This window comes from Apostichopus japonicus, chromosome 18, assembly GCF_037975245.1.
Source record: "Apostichopus japonicus isolate 1M-3 chromosome 18, ASM3797524v1, whole genome shotgun sequence".
In the NCBI taxonomy this organism is placed as follows: Eukaryota; Metazoa; Echinodermata; class Holothuroidea; order Aspidochirotida; family Stichopodidae; genus Apostichopus; species Apostichopus japonicus.
The window spans coordinates 18,885,321-18,902,439 of NC_092578.1; the positions used below are offsets into that span (position 1 = coordinate 18,885,321).

The 17,119-nt window shown below is 38.7% G+C and overlaps 2 protein-coding genes across 4 annotated transcripts in view; one reads left to right on the forward strand and one right to left on the reverse strand.

The window, feature by feature from the left end:
- The window catches only part of LOC139959062 (uncharacterized), a 16,789-nt gene extending 226 nt beyond the window's left edge, over positions 1-16,563 (forward strand). The window contains exons 1-7 of the mRNA XM_071956615.1: positions 1-1,527; positions 7,762-7,883; positions 10,554-10,697; positions 11,200-11,386; positions 11,760-11,941; positions 12,356-12,613; positions 13,304-16,563. The exon at positions 1-1,527 is cut by the window's left edge and continues 226 nt beyond it. Coding sequence (XP_071812716.1) covers positions 1,008-1,527; positions 7,762-7,883; positions 10,554-10,697; positions 11,200-11,386; positions 11,760-11,941; positions 12,356-12,613; positions 13,304-13,501 — 1,611 coding nt within the window. The 5' untranslated portion in view covers positions 1-1,007 and the 3' untranslated portion in view covers positions 13,502-16,563. The remainder of the gene's footprint in view (positions 1,528-7,761; positions 7,884-10,553; positions 10,698-11,199; positions 11,387-11,759; positions 11,942-12,355; positions 12,614-13,303) is intronic.
- Positions 16,003-17,119, reverse strand: part of LOC139959059 (vacuolar protein sorting-associated protein 41 homolog) — a 24,573-nt gene continuing 23,456 nt past the window's right edge. For all 3 annotated transcript variants that reach the window (XM_071956604.1, XM_071956605.1, XM_071956606.1), the window contains exon 24: positions 16,003-16,977. In XM_071956604.1, coding sequence (XP_071812705.1) covers positions 16,912-16,977 — 66 coding nt within the window. In that variant the 3' untranslated portion in view covers positions 16,003-16,911. The remainder of the gene's footprint in view (positions 16,978-17,119) is intronic.

Sequence of the window (17,119 nt, forward strand, 5' to 3'; positions counted from 1 at the left end):
CTGTTTTATAACGCACAACAAGTGAACTCATAAATCACTCTATCCCTTTCACAAACTGTTAAATGATTCACTGTTTCCGATAACCGTTCAACAGCACGCGTCATGAAATTTGTCGTCATTCACTGGATATTCATAGCATATCTTGCCGTTCATTGCATTGTCGTGGGTAGCTAAATCGCATGTTTATCTAAATAGACGGTATTCCGAAATTTACGTTTTCTGCATAGGCTTTGCACATGCGCGTTGCATCCTTACAAGTTTACTTCCACGCCTCTTTGTCGTTAGAGCCCGCAGTGCGTCCCTAAATGGGTTGTTTAGGTCTGTTTGTTTTCACTGACATTAAGGACGTTCCTTTGATGTCACCGCGAGTCGATGTATTAACCTTTAATGCATTGGTGTCTACCATTGGCCGAGATACTACCGTGTGTAACGAGGCACGCGTGTTAGCGGAAAGTTTCGAATTTCGAAGTTACCCACTGTAACCATGAGCTTCCCGCTGTAAGCAGTAAGATATCGGGAAAGGTACTGTCATAACTACGCGAGAAACAAGTATAAAAGTTTTAGGGAACCAGAAAATCCGACAAAATGCTCACATTCACACCCTCGAGACAGTACGGATCTCTGAGAAGAGCACACGTACAGAATTTGCAGCTGATTTCGTTAGATTCGATTTGCTGAGGACTTTTCCGAAGACGTCTAGCAATTGATATACATACAGCTTGTTGTGTGTTCACGCGTTTATTTTTGTTGTTGTCAGACTTGTTTTAGAAGTCTACAAAAGTTCATAAAATAATTCAATTCAAGAATAAGAAACATCTTGATCAACTTTATATGTTGCCATAGTCTGAGGAACGCCTTCGAAACGAGTTGAACATTTACGTAGAATTATTGATCCGTGCAACGTTTATTTCTATAAATCCTTTCAATCTTAGTTTATCGGATTGAGTCGTCGCAAGTATCAACAGTGACTTTCATTTTCTACCAGTTTGCTGGAACGGCCGGAGTCGATGATAAAAACACTTGTCAACATGTGGACGATCAAGGCCCATCAAATGCCACTTTTTGGCAACAATCCTCTGTTTTTCTGTTTTTCAATTTTGCAAGTTTTCTTATGTTTGCGGAGTTCCGCTTACCGTCTGGAAATTGGCACGACTTCCAAATCATCCACGATCGAATGGAATTCTTCGACGAACCCTAGATTTGAGAGATGGGCCGAAGAAGCTTTAACTTTCGCCCGGGGTCTAGACTGTGAATCCGTCAGTTTCATGACCACGGCGGATTGTCGTAAAATTAAAACGCGAGAAGAGAGCGATATGAACGTATACGTCACAGAACTGAAAATTCAGGAGAGGACTAAATATAATCTTCTCTTGCCTGATGGGGGTTTTAGGCTAAGTGGAGAACACGATGCTGTGTTGCTTATCGATCCATATCCTACTGCCAACTTTGGACATTTAGTAATGATTTATTTGATCAAACTCGGAGTCACTCGTGATCAATGCAGAGAACAGGACGGGGTTTATATTGGTGAGTTAAATGCATAATTTTTTCTGTCTCTCTCTTTTTTACTGCTGATTCCTGCTGTCAATGAGAAAATGTTAGGTCATGGGCTTAGCCTTACTTTTGACTAAGAGATTTTCAATATTTCAATCGTTTCGATGTCGGATGGCCATACGTTATTTACATTGCTATACCAACATTCGCCCCGCCCCTCAATTCGCCGAGTTTTCGTTTTGCAGTAAGCGGTGAACTTAATCACAAATCCCGATATTCAATAGATTAACAAACTTAAAAAATGAAACACTTGGGTTCAGGTCACAATTTTATATCTATCTGCATCTTCAACATTCTTGCTTTGAAAATGTTTTTCAATGTCTGGAACGTTCCTTTAAGGGACTTGTACTTGTAAACAGAATTCATCGTTTCCCTAACTTCTGTAATATTAGAAAACAAAGACCAAAAATGTTTGACTAACAATTGCATTTCTACAGACTAATAAATTGATTTTTCTTAAAGCCAAAAGGTTATCCCCTTCATAGCCAAACAAAAATTCAGAAAAGTTATCGATAACTTGAACAGACTTGTTAATTGGAAAACAAACAAATAGCAAGACATGTTTTAGTTTTATCTGTGGATGTAATCATGTTATCATTTGAATGTGTACAACTTATTTGTTTTTTCCCCTTTTTTTTTATCGTTTTAAATACTTTACATTAGCTGCAGGTTAAATGGTCTGTATATGCTACCGTAAATTTTAAAGGGGAATTTCTCTCTGAAAAAAATCATAAGGAATCTGAAAATGATCTGCTAAGGTATCTTGCATAGTTATGATCAGTGATAGCAGTTGTCTTCAAATATGTGGTCAATAATATGTAACAATAAAGCAAGGTGTTTTGAGGGGGCGAATCGGTTAACCCCATTTCTCTAAACGCCCACCACCTTAGTTATATATACGAAACTTATTCAATACTGGTGTTTCTGTAATAAATCAGGGTGTCGTTCCGTCACTATTTATTAAGTTATCACATTCCTTTTTATTATTTCGCGTTTCATATATATATATTACTTATTATAACACAGTTCTACTTTCGGATTTCCTGTGGGGGTCATTGATACACTTTGTTGTTAAATACAAACCCTAAATATAGTAACAGAATGTCTTTGATTTTCCGTCGTATCTCGGAAAATAGTTATTCAAGATATAGGTGGGTAGGTTAATTTCGTTGCGTCTGACAAACTTAAATTAGGTTACAAAGGATGAACAATGGACCTCCCGCAAGTATAACAATTACTACGTGGCGTCTATTGCTCACAGAAATGTTTGGTTTAGCTCCTGTGTGGCGACTTAGTGCCTCAGATATGGTCCTATATCAAACTGATCAAACATGTGTGATTTTAGTTTACTTTAACCTCATTAACTCGACACACGAGGGCAAAAGAGGCTATAGAAGTCTCTTGTGCAGGATTTATTTATCTAAAGCAATTAGAGGGACCGAACCGCGTTTCCCCGCACCCGGCCACCAACTCCTGCAGAAGCAGGTCTGTTTTCAAGAGGTCACCGAAGGGGCGCTCTCTGCGCGACAACAGGAAAAACCTTTTCCGAAGTATCCTTGCGCGTCAAGAGATATCGAACGCCAAACTGGCATTTAATGCGATAGTGTTGGAAATGCACGCACTGTGGTTTCTGTATGATTCAAACAGTCGGGTGGCATGGTTGATGTAGGAGTGCAGTAAATCACGCTGCTACAGTCAAAATACCATGTACACGTTCATTACATACAAGATCAAAGTGAACCAAATGGTAGGGACTAATATTAAGACAATCATAATATTAAAATTAGTTATTAAATACGTCATACAAAGGGCTACACTAGGTAGGTATTAATCAGGTAATATTAAAATTCAGAATAGAGGGGAGGGGTGGGGGAAGGTTTGGTCAAAAAAATAACGTGTATTTACCTGTCACATAGAGACACACGTATAAAATGACGAGCAGACCAATATCACCAAATGCTGTTTTCTATCACCGATGTTGTTTCCTAGCTTAAGAAAACCCCTACACCCCTTACCACCCCTCCCATCATGACGATTGTTCACATACCATACTGTATTTACACTTTGTTTACTATTAGTTGTTGTTGTTTATAACTTGGTCCCAATGCGAATATGTACAACTCTCGTTATTACCCTTTACTGTTTACCCAACAGTATAATAATACAGCAATCTACAGCTAACACATACATGATATTATAAACTCAAATAGACCAGCAGACGACAGCGACGAAGGGAAGGGATTTGCCTGTGTTCTGCTTTTGCCTGCGGACAGAATTCTACGAATTCCGTTTAGATTGGTAGTTTGAGTGACATCCCGCAGGAAGATAAACATACACAAATACACACACACACACATATATATATATATACATATATAATATATAAGAAAATATGTAAAGAAAATTATTAATAAAAAGAAAAAAAGAAAAAAAAAGAAAGATATTGTATGCAGGCTGATTGGCAGAATTGCAAAACTTTATCGAATGCCGATTATGTAAAAAATATATACATATAATAAAACCCTCGGGGACTGACTCTGTCAGTAAGTATTCCAGGTGAGTGGATGTAAAGTAGACAACATGTCTTCGTTTGACAATTTCTCATCTTGCACGGAGTAATCTCTGTTAGAGATATGGCATTGGAATGTCATATCAAACTATTTTATACAGGTTGCATTACATACACTGAATAGCGTCCCTTCCCACGATGGAGAGCGGTTGAAGATGAGGGTGGAGGGGGGGGGGGGTGATGGGTGAAGATGGAGGACCGGTGAAGATTGGGGGGTGGATGAAGATGGAGGATGGGTGAAGATGGGGGATGGGTCAAGATAGAGGATGGGTGAACAAGGAGAATGTTCAAAAGCAGTGAATAAAGTGCTCTCATGGTCTCTTTTTTCTAACCTGAGGGTGGAAATGGGATGGGAGATGGTAGATAAAGGGACAGTTAAAGTGTAGATAAAAATAACTCTGATTGTACCTATTGTGAAGGATACATTTTATTGAAACCGAAACTGAAATAAGTTTCCTAATAATATTAAAAACAATTTGCGATAATTTTAATAAATCTTCATACCCTGACCGTTTGAGATTTCGAGATAGAATAAGATTTTTAGTATTGTGTCATCAAAGCTTTATGTCATTTCTTGTCGCTGGATCTCCCCATCCCGCCCACCCCCCCCCCCATTAATTAAATCAGCACTTCTCGAAATGCTTTCAATCACATTCAATCCTCCCGATTTTTACAACATCAGTAGTTTTAATTTCATATTCTTGAACACCCAGGCATACCAAATGATGATAATTCCATACATTACAAACACAATTCGTCGATTCGGTAGTCCAATCGAGGTACTTTTCCTCAAGAGTGGATGACCTTTCGGCCGGGTAAAGTTTGAATATACATTTCCCCTTATTGTGTTATGGTTTACCCTCCGCCCAACCCCCCCTCGAACCCCCACCCCTTTAAGAAATTCCCTCGCGGTGATCAGCTAGAGCTATAGAGTGATTTTTTTTTGGCACAAAGTTACCTTTATTCATGAAAATCAAGAGCGTTTGGCGACTTAAAGGATCATTTCTTGAATGATTCACGGAGAGATAAGTTGTTGTATTGCTCGGGGCTATCCATCACCATTTAAAGCAAGGCCAAAAATAATAAAATTACACTGACGATTTCACTGTACTTATCTCTCTTAGTTATTCTCATGTAGCGGATCAATTTACACATTTTAAAGCTAAAATTGAATTTGAATATTTGGGGGATTTTTGAGATATATTTGACGTAAAACGACTAGTTATTACTCGTTAGGATTGAAGTTACTGAACGTGTTTGCTGTCAGCCCAAAATTTGCCGTTTCTCTTATGAATCGATAGCATTCTGGATATCCAAGGTAACTGGATGGAAATAAGAAGGAGACAGGGTAAGGGTTCGTCTTAAAGGATAATTATTCTGAACAGATTCTGTAAAAGTATTTTCAACATACGGAACGGACCTTAAATTAAGTTCCTCTAAGGTTGTCATATACGATAATACCTTACACTGCGGCCTCGACATTAACGAGTTTGCGGTTACGCCAACAACTAAAAATAAAATATAGAAAATGGTGATATTAGAATCGATTTTTGGAAGAGTTATCTCAAGCTACTTTCTTCTTCTTCTCCTCCATTTTGTCTTCCTTTAAAGGAGAGGAAAAAAATACGATTATGAAGCATCGAGAGATTTGAAAACATTACTATTTTCTGGAAACATTTGTTAATAGTTACCTTGTTGGGAATACCACAGGTTTGCCTGCACAAAGAGTATACTTGGATGTCCTGCAGGGCAAAGACATTTTTGTGGTAAATTTAGCTTTCCTGAAATTAAGACGTCTGTCGGTCATATTGGAAAGGGTTTCAGTAGAAAATTATTTTGACGTTCCTGTCGTGAGGTCGCCCGTTTTCATTCAGATTCGTGTATATGAGTTTACTGCGCCTTATAGAGGTGAGCTTCATGGAACGCCATACAGCTCACACAAAATATAAAGCTAGTCATACATCCATGCTCCCAAAGTATTAAATATAGAATTCAAACAGATTTAGTGCATGTTATTAACATATCAACACCGAGAGGGTAGCAATATTTTAACGAATTATACATAACGTGCACACCATCTACACAGGCAATATATATATGGTACAGCCAGTTAATTGAGGTTGGAAACTGTCATAACTTACTTATTAAGGAAACATGAGGACTTCCAAAATGGAGTCGAGGGACATAACTGTCCCCGGGGCAGAAGAGAACATTTATGTCGGATGACAATTTTCACCCCTTTCAGTTTTTCTCAAGTCCCTTTTTTGTATCTTTTCGAAAAGCGTAGCTATTGAGCACAATCCCGATTTTTCGCAATGGATTTGGACAAACGAAAAATCAAATCCACAAATAAACAACGTTTCCATGATCTTGAACTTGAAAAAAACAAACCAACACTTCAAACAAATATATAAATACAAGAAGAAAGAGAGAATGAAAAATAAAATAAAAAAAGTTTTCTTTTACCCCTCGTTTCTCTCTTCTTTTACGCATAGTTTCCTGTTTCCTCAGCGTAAACAAATATTAGAAAAGGAACCTTTTGCGGGATGCAAATCTTTTTTTTAAGGGACAAATATTGTGACAACTTGTTCAAAATAAAGTTTTTCATTTGTTTATAAAGGTAGCGTATTAAAAAGTTATGACCGTTTCATAACCTCACTTTGAGTCACACCGATACCTGTTAACTTGATATATTACTCCATAATACTGGCATCTCAATATCTCTTAATTGACGCCATTTGTCATCATTTATCCCCAAAATTCGAATTGTTGGTCATCAGAATGGGGGGAGAGGCCATCTCCTTACCTTACGTGTTTCCATTTACATTAAATGTCGTGTGCATCAAGGGACCGATTGTTAAAATTGAAATGAATGATCTCCGCGCAAAAGGTGCAGTTATATTTTCTCTCTCGCTCTATCTCTCTCTGTTGATACGTTTATGTGGATTAAAAAAAAACGCGTATTTATACCTGGCATATTAGTTTGTGGTTACAATCTTCAAATTGACATTTTTTTGGGTCGACAAGGAGAGTGTCATTTTTATGCCTACGGGCTTATACAAAATGTCAATTCAGAATGTTATTTTTTTCTTTTTAAGCGTGATACATTTCTCCTTGACGTGCCATTCTCGGAAAATTGGAGAAGCCTATATCGAACAGCTGACAACATGATAAAAAACCCACACACACACAACAACATGAAACAAGTTTAGGGTGCCGTCTGGTGTTTAGGGTACCCTCTTGTGTTTAGGGTACCCTCTTGTAATGAAATGATTCACCATGGAAACGAACGTCATCACCGACACAATATCATTTAACTTTCGTGAAGCCTGTGGCGAGCGGGGGTTCGTGGAGGGAGGGGGGGGGGGGGGTCGGGTGACAACTCAGTGCTGGGAAAACTTGGGATACGATGTAACGTATTCATAGTTTCATATCATAGTTGGGTTTTAGGAAATTGTTTAAAGGAGCTATCGACGCCTCGAGGGCGCACTGACTACTAAATGATAGATCTTTTAATAGGCGTCGGTTATTCCCCATGCAGTTCGCGCATCTCCTAGTGATTGTTGTGAATAATTGGTTGTTAACTGTGACGTATGTACAACTCATGAATATTCATTATTAATTTTTTTCCACGACAGATAACAGAGATTGTCTTCAGCTAGCAGAAAAGGAAAGATGTCGCAACCGTTTACGGACTCGGAGTAATCACAGACAGTGTGACATAAATTTCATACCGCTAGTATATGAAGCCGATGACGAGGTAAGACTTAACCTCATTTCGATTCCACCACCCCCCCCCCCCATTCGTCCCAGTGCACACCACCTACCTACCTACCCCTCTCCTATAGGGTAAATCCTGCGTCAGTAAGGACGTGTTTGTGGACCTCAGATACACCTTCTGACGAGCGACGTGACGACAATTCAAGTAAAATTAAACCAAATGAAAAATGTTTAGTGTACTTTATGACGAAATTATCTACTCCTTATTGCTTCTTGTCCCATAATAAGATAATTTAAACAAAAATTGATTGTTTGTTTGTGCGATTTCATTTTGTCAATTCGATCAAGACGGTCTGAAAAAAGTGAAATATTCATCAATTTAACGCACACACACACACTCACAAGTGGACATAAACAAATTCTAGTCAGAAACGGACACAGGTTCGGTTGATTTCATAAACAAGACATAGTTTAGTACAACTGGTATAGAAGAAAAGAGAAAAAGCTTTCGTTATTGTTAAGAACAACTGTTACCATGCCATATGGCACTATATATATTCAAGCGTGTTGCAAACAGTTTCACAATTGACTGAGCATATCCAAAACATTACCCGTTACAACAATACAATTGCGAGGTGTCGATACTTCAAAGGAAGCCGCCCGTTGCTTGAAAGGACGGCTTACTTTGATCTCTTCATCGTCCTGTTCCCTACATAAGCTTCTGGATCAATTAAAAGATTTATTACCTATTTAGTTTGATTCACCTCAAGTGATTATCCATTCTCCGTTTTCTTTTCTTGATTCCCAATATCCTGTCCGTGTTTGTCCTCTTTTGTATTATCTACCAGATTTTCCCGTAATTTCATGGTTTCGGGGGTCTTCATCTAAGGACTAACCTGTTAATGCAATTGAGAAACTCTTCTCCGAATATTTCTGTCATCTTCATTATACTTTTATATACGAAACTCAATATAAAAAAGTCGTAACTTGTTGATAAAGAAATAAAATAAAACAAGATAACAAGACGGTAAAAACATGTATATGACGAATTTCGCGGAACTGGTTCAAGCTTCCCTGAACTTGGCGCGGTGTAAACAAACCAAACAAACGTACGGTGGATTAATTAGAGAATATAAACAGATCGATAATTTGAAAAGAATAAGCGTTTCACCTGTGTGATACTTTTCTGAATCAGCGTGCACCGATTCGCGAGAATTTATAGCACATGTTTATCAAAAGTATCCGCCTGGTGTGTTGTTTCTGAACGAGGGTGACTTTCGGGTTAATGATAAGTAAACATACATGTTATATTAACATATAACACAAACAGGGCGATAGTTAATAGCTAATAATTAGATGGAACCCCTAGCTCGCGTGTGAAATTAATCGATTGCGTCTTGGAAGAGGGAAACAGATTCCTTAGTATTTTCTTTTTTTGGGGGGGGGTGGGGGGATAGGGGAGGCTAGCTTCATGCTGGAGTTCCATCATATCAGTAAATTCAAGTTTAATTCAGATGTTTTATGTAAAGGTGTACAACGTTTGATGTTAAAAGGTCCGATTAACGGTTATGGGGTCACTTTGCTCAACGGAATTTCCTACTTTATCCAGATGATCGGTGTGTTATAATGATAGTCCTGTATATGGTACAAACTCATTTAAAGTGCGTAACTTGGTTGTTCTCTAGCAATCACTCTATGCGTCGGTGTATATATATATATATAGAACTAGAATTGTTCGATACAGGTGACAAACGCCTTGAGTGGAATTACGACCTTCCTTAACGGTTTCGAACCTCTGGGCGTACAATCAGCGTCCATAGCCTAGTGGTTAGGGTGTCCGTATATAAAGCGGGAGGCCCGGGTTCGAATCCCGGTGAAGGCTAGAAGTTTCTTCACTGTTCTGGATTCTCCATCTAACTACAATTTCAATTATATATATACACACACACACGCATGTATTTAAGTTCCTTTATTGAGTAAACCGTTAACTTCTGTTAAGTCTATTTACACGCGTTCCATAATTCCGAATATTTACATAAATACGGCGTTCATTAATTAAGAACGCCTAAGTGTCTAGTAAATTGTTATGACTGCCACTAAACATACAATTTAGTCTGATTGTTTGTTACTATCACGTAATTAAGAAACCACCCAGGAGTGCATTGTACCAGGCATATGTATGTCTACAAACATACAATACACATATACATCTAGAGAGACTGTAGTTATCGTACAAGGCCCGCCAACTTTGATAGTAAGATATATTTAGGCATATATAACCTAACGTTGCGCTTTGGTGCTTGGCTCAAGGTGCCAATTTATATACACGTTTTGCACTAGTGCAAAGCACAAATGGTAACGAAACGGTTATAAGCTTTCTAAAAGAAGACACAGGCCCAACGATCATCAATTAGCGAATATGACAGAGATTCATGGTGAATAACACCGCCTATAAACAGCTAAGGAAAAAACCTTGGCAAAGTGGTATTTTAAAGTTGTTACTTTTCGCAAATTGTCTCAATTTCAGTTTTTACGTATATCTCATTAAAATGAATGAAGGTCATGAACCCCGAGAGAGAGAGAGGGACGAGAAGTGGTGGGTGGATTGGAGTAACTTAAATAGGATGCATAGGTCAACGTCATTTTATTTAATTTAGGCTCGTCTACAGAATTAACATTGACGAAATCATTTGCATTGTTCCCTACACAGACAAAGCAACAACAGCTGATTTGCCGTGAAGGGATTGGGGCCTTTGGGCGGTGTCCCGAGTACCGATCCGACCAGGGTAACTACACACTTCACTGCGAGTTACAGGCAAACACTCGTCGCTGTAACGAGCCCAGGCGGCAGCAGGTTAGTGTAACTATGGTAACATGTATTTAAACTTGCTCCAGCTTTTTTGCTAGAATCCGCTTCTTGGGCCGATGCATTAAAATTGCGTTTGAAATCTCTCTATAATTAAAACAATATACTTTTGCTTTGACTTAACCCAACAACGTTTCAATTTTTTTGGCTACAACAGGAAGGTGTTGTATTATTAGCCTACCAAAACAAGTAGCTAGCGACCTTCCCACCCCCCCCCCCTTCTCAAACCCACCCTCAATATAAGTATATATGGTGATTGTTGATATTTTCTAATTCGCTTAGCTTCTCCCATTCTCCATTAGGATGCCCTTATATACAAATAAATAGCCCCCCAAAAATCAGATAGCAATGCGAGATACGGATTTCAACAATGTCCCTCACCCCCCCCCCCCGCCCCACGGCCTCTCCTTTCTATCGTGGAGAATAGATAAGTTGGAAAGAATCACTGTTGGCCTATACAGTAACAATATAATACTTTAATCCTCCGCAGGTACGAGCTCGCTGTAAATTTTACGAAATTTGCGACCAAGCCGTTTTAATATCCGGGGGTTGGAACAGACATACTAATGTTCAACGACATGCAGACAACATTAAATCTATTTACAATATGCTGAGATTGAACGGGTTCAAAAAGTCACATATTAAGACCTTTTTCGCCGACAGTGGAGATATTCTTGGTAAGATATTTCTCTTTATAAGTCATCCACAATTCAAAGATGATGACAGAGAATTTTAAACATATGCACTGTCTCAACAATAAACAAGCATCGTATATGTAGCCTACACTATATATCAAGTAAAGGAGCCATCATACTAAACGTTCTCTTAATTTTCATGTCTACTATGATATAAAGGGAAAAATGAAATTTTATTGACGCGTGATGAAATGACGTAATATCTGTATAAACTTTATTCAATTTCTGATTTTATTGACTTCTGCGAGTATTCATGAGTTTTTAAAAAAAAAATAGTGGATTTTTAGTTTAGCTTGCTCTGCGATTTGCTCTTCAATGATGAATTTCACCATCTTTTTCTCATTCTGATTACCAGACGATATCGACAAAGATGGCGGCAAACATACATATCCAGCCACCAATAAATACGGCCTTCGTAACCACATCAGTACGCTCTGTAGGACCAGTGATTGCGTCGACTCATTCTTCATTTATCTTAATAGCCCCACCTTAACTGATGGCACCAGTCTCCTTTGGGACAGAAATCAAGATGGTTGGGTAAGACCACTAATGATGTCAATTTAACATCCTTCTACGTATTATAATCGATGAACCTGTAATCACCAATGTGTTTAGGGGAGGGGCGGGCGGGGAAGGGGGGGGGTAGGAGGTGGATGATGGGAAGGGACAATGGGATCATGCAAATACCTTCAAGCAGTCAAAATTACAAATATTGGCTAAAAATGAAGGTTAAATAGCAGAAGACGCGAATAAGATAGAAAATGATCGTTTCCCTCGAATATCGAGTGATCCAAGTTATCCAATAACGCTCTCAATTTTGTCTTTGTCCGTATCCCGGATGAATGCCAGAGCCAACGAGGGAATGAAAACAAACTGTAAATTATGTAGTATTTACAGATGTCACTCTGAGTCACTCATTTGGATGGATTTCATTTTGATTTATTTCTACAGGCAACCACTGATGAAGTATACACAACTGATGAACTGATGGAGGATCTCTCTGACTGTACAGCGAAACAGGTCTATGTGGTAGCTGACCAGAGCTTCTCCGGACGACTAGCCGAGGCTCTACAAAACAGTGAAAGTCTTCACCCTAAAGTCACCGTCTTTACCAGTGGATCAAAACATGACTATTCATGGGCTAGTGAACTGACGAATGAATGGGCCCGGGCCAATCACACAGACTACTGTGTAACGACAATTTATGAAGTAAGTATGATTGCTAAGGGGAGTTTTTAGCCAACTTTCTTTTGCGTACATTTTCGATTAAACTTAAAAAAGGTCAGTTCATTTCCATTAAAAGGCCGCGAACAGTTGAGTAGAATTCCTGATTTCTAAATGGCGATGGCAATAGTTGGAAATAAAACTATGACCTTAGCATTGGATCAAAGGCAGTATATATTCCCTTCCGAAGGGACTCGTGATGCAACACGTGTCGTGAACACGACATCGTCATGATTATACGGTTACACTCTCGCTGTAAGGGGACAGTGGTTGAGAGCGGATCAGTCGTTTGCTTTTTCGTGCTCCTGGCTCTATCGTGGGTGACTTTCTTAAGAAGTGTCTTTGGTAGTATGTGCTCGTTTCAGTAAAGGAGGGGTGAAATGGTGAGTGGCTTGTAGTGTGGGGATGGGTATCGGTTGCACTCCACCAAAGAGTACTTAGGGTTTACATAACGCACCTTATGGGGTAAACAAGACACGTAGTAAGTGTCAAGAAGGGAAAGTTGTAAGAGTAGGGATAAATGAGGTCGGGATTACGTCATGAATTTACTCTTCACCACTCCGCACTACCCCCGATTGCAAGGTTACTCTTTTTCTCGATTTTGTGTCTCACTTCTTTAAACCTCGAATTAACCCACTAAATACAATTTCCCTGTTTGTCCTTCTGTTTTTACAGAGCTACCAAGAGAGACTTACTTCAAATCCTCTCATGTCAGAAGAGGTCTCTGGGTTTACGAATACAACGATATTCGGCGCCCCATGTGATCGGCTGGAGTTTTACGAGAGACAGGACTTAAAGAACGCCTACATGGGTTGCCAGAACCTGCCGGCGTGGCATTGGTGGGGGCGCCACAAACGAGGCGGTAGAAAATGAACCAGCAACGACGAGGGCTGAAAATTTATATGTATCCAGCGACGGATTGGCTCACTCTACCCAGTGAAGAACTCCCCGCCCATTGAAGAATGTTACTTAGACGCTCATTACAAAGCATATTGAGATGCAGTCAAATAAGTTATCCCATCATGCATCTGGAAAAGACACGATAACATTTTGAAACAACCAATCGAATTTTCCAGTCAAGTGGTTTCAAACCAACCCTGTTAATATTCCCATCATACGTTGGGGGGAAAAAACGGTAATATTTTGAAGCGATCCATCGGAGTTTCATTGACTCTTGGAAACCTGGTGGTTTGGAGCAGTTGCTAGCTGTCAAAATACGTAATCACATCAGCTTTGGTACAGTGGTCCTGAAGGGACAGACTTAATGTAATAAGCTACTGATAATCGGCAACGCAAAACATTGTAATGGTGACGTGTTAATGTAACCACAGCAATTACATACCTCGGACGTCCCCTCAAGGCTACCATAATTTGGAGGGAACATTGAAAGATATTCCTCCGATTCTGTTTCGTTGCTGAAAGCTTTTCTTTCGCTGGCAAAATTGCTCTCACATAATAGAGTTTTCATCAAACTAACATATATCTTACCAATACCATCGAATAAATTCAAGTTGTCCTTGTAGCCTATACATTGACGTCACAGACGGATAAGGGGCCAGAGAAGCAAAATCAAATTAAATACAAAGCTCCTACGGCCTCACGTCTGCTTCTAGGTTTTTCAAGTTGCAATCTAACTTTAATTCCAAAAACGCAAATTAAATATAAGAGAATTTGACGGACATCTCTGATTTTCATATTCATGAGTGTATGAAGTGGGAATATAAAGTAGGTTAGGACTTGGTTCAGCTAGTAACCTATATGAAGACGTGTTAGGCTAGAGTTATAAAAAACAAAAGTCTTTTAAAAACTAAATCTCTGATTCAACCAAGATAGTGAATCAATTACTATTTTTAATGGTTTTTATTTTCATTTGATTAAGTATTTGCTCTGAAAGGAACCATGAATTTTCTCAACTTGAATGGGTGACGGAAGACCTTTAAGATTTCATAAATGAATTAGGCAAAAGATCTGATGGAAAGAAACCTTATCTTGCATTAAGTTTGATTTATAAAGTCTTGTTAATTCTGTTTGGCTAATGAATATGGATGTAGAAATGAAAAATTACTTATTCATAACAGGTTTCCAACATTAATTGATTACATTAATATAGCACACAGGTGGACATAGAATGTACTTTTATGTCCTGCTTGAAAGCACTCGTACTGACAGCATGAATATCCTGTATTCGTTTCTATAAAATAAAGGGTAGGAACTGTTCATACTGTCAGTACGAGTGCTTTGAAGCATCAAATAGGAGGACAGCATAGAGTGGTATTAGCACTGGGAAATTTATCCTTAACTGGCTGAATAATGAACGTGGGGGTATTATCTCTTTAGGGGTGGTGTGACTAGATCACAAATTTGAAGAAAAGAGTCCTTCAAAAGCATTTTATTTAATTAAAGAATTAAGTTTTGCTTATCGGAGGAAGGAAACATTGAGAAGAGATTGTAAATATTCTAATGGAATTTGTTGTAAAAAAGAGTGTATATCTATCGTTTTAAAGTATATATTAATGAAAATGTTTTCGGTTTGCATTATGTTAATAAAAACAGTGTTAAGTTAAAGTTTTGACGAACTAAATGTTAACCATTTGGCAGAAGATCTGTTTATCTGGTCTGTTAAGTGAGGCAAGAGAGGAAAATAGTTAAAATTGTGAATATTAAGATCATGTGATGGTGGTAAACTTGCCAATGAGTGATGGATGGGTAACAAAACATGTAGGGAGAAGAGGATGGGCGAAAGGTGGGCAGGGGGAGGAGGCAGAGGGACCGTTTGGTACTTAGCAAAGTCTCATTTTATTAAAAAATTAATGGAACATTTTTGTAAGAAATGTTTTTTCTTCTAGTTGATGGCAAGTTCTTTTCCATTGTGTGATAACAGCTCAGCATTTTACCTGATGCAAAAGCTACAAAATTTGGATGTTGGTGAAAGTCTGAATACTATCAGATAAGAAATACAGTATTGAGCTCATTGGTTTAGTCTTTATAAACCCAGTAAGGGAGGACAAGTTATGTGGACATCTTATGATCTTTGCCTGTCCTTACATAATTCATAACCATGCATCCATCATAATAGTACCACAACATACTAACCTATTCGTACTCTGTGTTCGAACTCTTTGTCTTTTTTTAACTTATTTTCCAGGATTTGAAAAGGGGGAAAAGAGAAACTGTGCTATACATTTTTAAGCAAAATATCATAAACCTTTTGTACAATAGTTTCTTCATGAAAGCGAAAGTTTGCCAGCATGTTCTAGTCTAACCCTGTGTAAATGCAAGGCTCAAATTTCAGTGAGCAAATACCTCTATCTTGGATAGAAAAGTTAACGTTTAATAAAGGAAACACATGTAATGAAGATATACTTTCCTTTTCATTTCTTTTCTTTCTTCTCCTGCAATATAATATTCATCTGTAACATGCAAGATTCAGGCTGGGACATGGCAGGGGGAGGGGGGATTCAGCGAGAGGGGGCCAGGGAGCCTGTACTCCACTCCTGAAATCATTAACTGCAAACATAACTGGTTATGATATGTTCAAAACAAGGTCCACAGCGTAAATGTCTACCACGCTTCGAGCATGGACATCCCTTATTTCTACAAATTGTTTTCTGATGGGATGCTATTCTAGTAGTAAGTTTGATGTCAACCAAAACTCGTTTTCCCCCACCCCCCCTCGTTCCCCCCTGTAGTCCGATAAAGTTTCCATCTCCCATTTGGGTTAATGTTGAAGGTGGTGCAAGCATGCTGAAAGATCTCTACAATACCATTCTTCTTCTACTTAAAAAAGGTTCCGGCGAATTACACTGGGAATAGCTTATGTCAGCTTATTGTTATTATCACCAAATCATCACATTCATAGACCTCCAGAAAGAGGTAAATTTTTCCAGTTGACCAAACAAAAAACCAGTAAGGAAAGTGTGCAGCAAAATGGGAAAGATAAAGGACCGCTTCCTACCGCTGCTGTTTATCACGGTCTGTGATCTTCTCTGAGCATCTTGTCCAAATTATCAACAAAAGATAAAAGCACCATTCCAACCATTTCATCTATTCCAAGATTATCTGGCCACCTGTGCCTACTCTTTTATCTGGCCATCTGATCCTTCCTCTTTATCTGGCCATCTGGTCCTTCCTATTTATCTGGCCACCTGGTCCTCCGTTTTGTAGCATGGTGAATCCTAGTCTTCAATTCAAGTACAAAAAATATCTCTGTAATAATCGCAGAAGCGGCCAACTGTCGTAAAATCTTTTCAAGTTCATGTCAGGAAAATCCCAGAACGATTGCATCATCTTTTCAGGATAGTGCGACCACCTGGACCTCTCTTCTGTGAATGACAGATGATGCAATGCTCCTGCCAAAGAAAAGGGCGGAAAAATATATAATTTTTCTAACCATTAATTAAAAACAGTTTCAAAGCCCACTACATGATTATTGTGAGCTCTGCTTAACATACTCTGTACCCCCATCATCCCCCACCTCCTCCTCCCCCACCT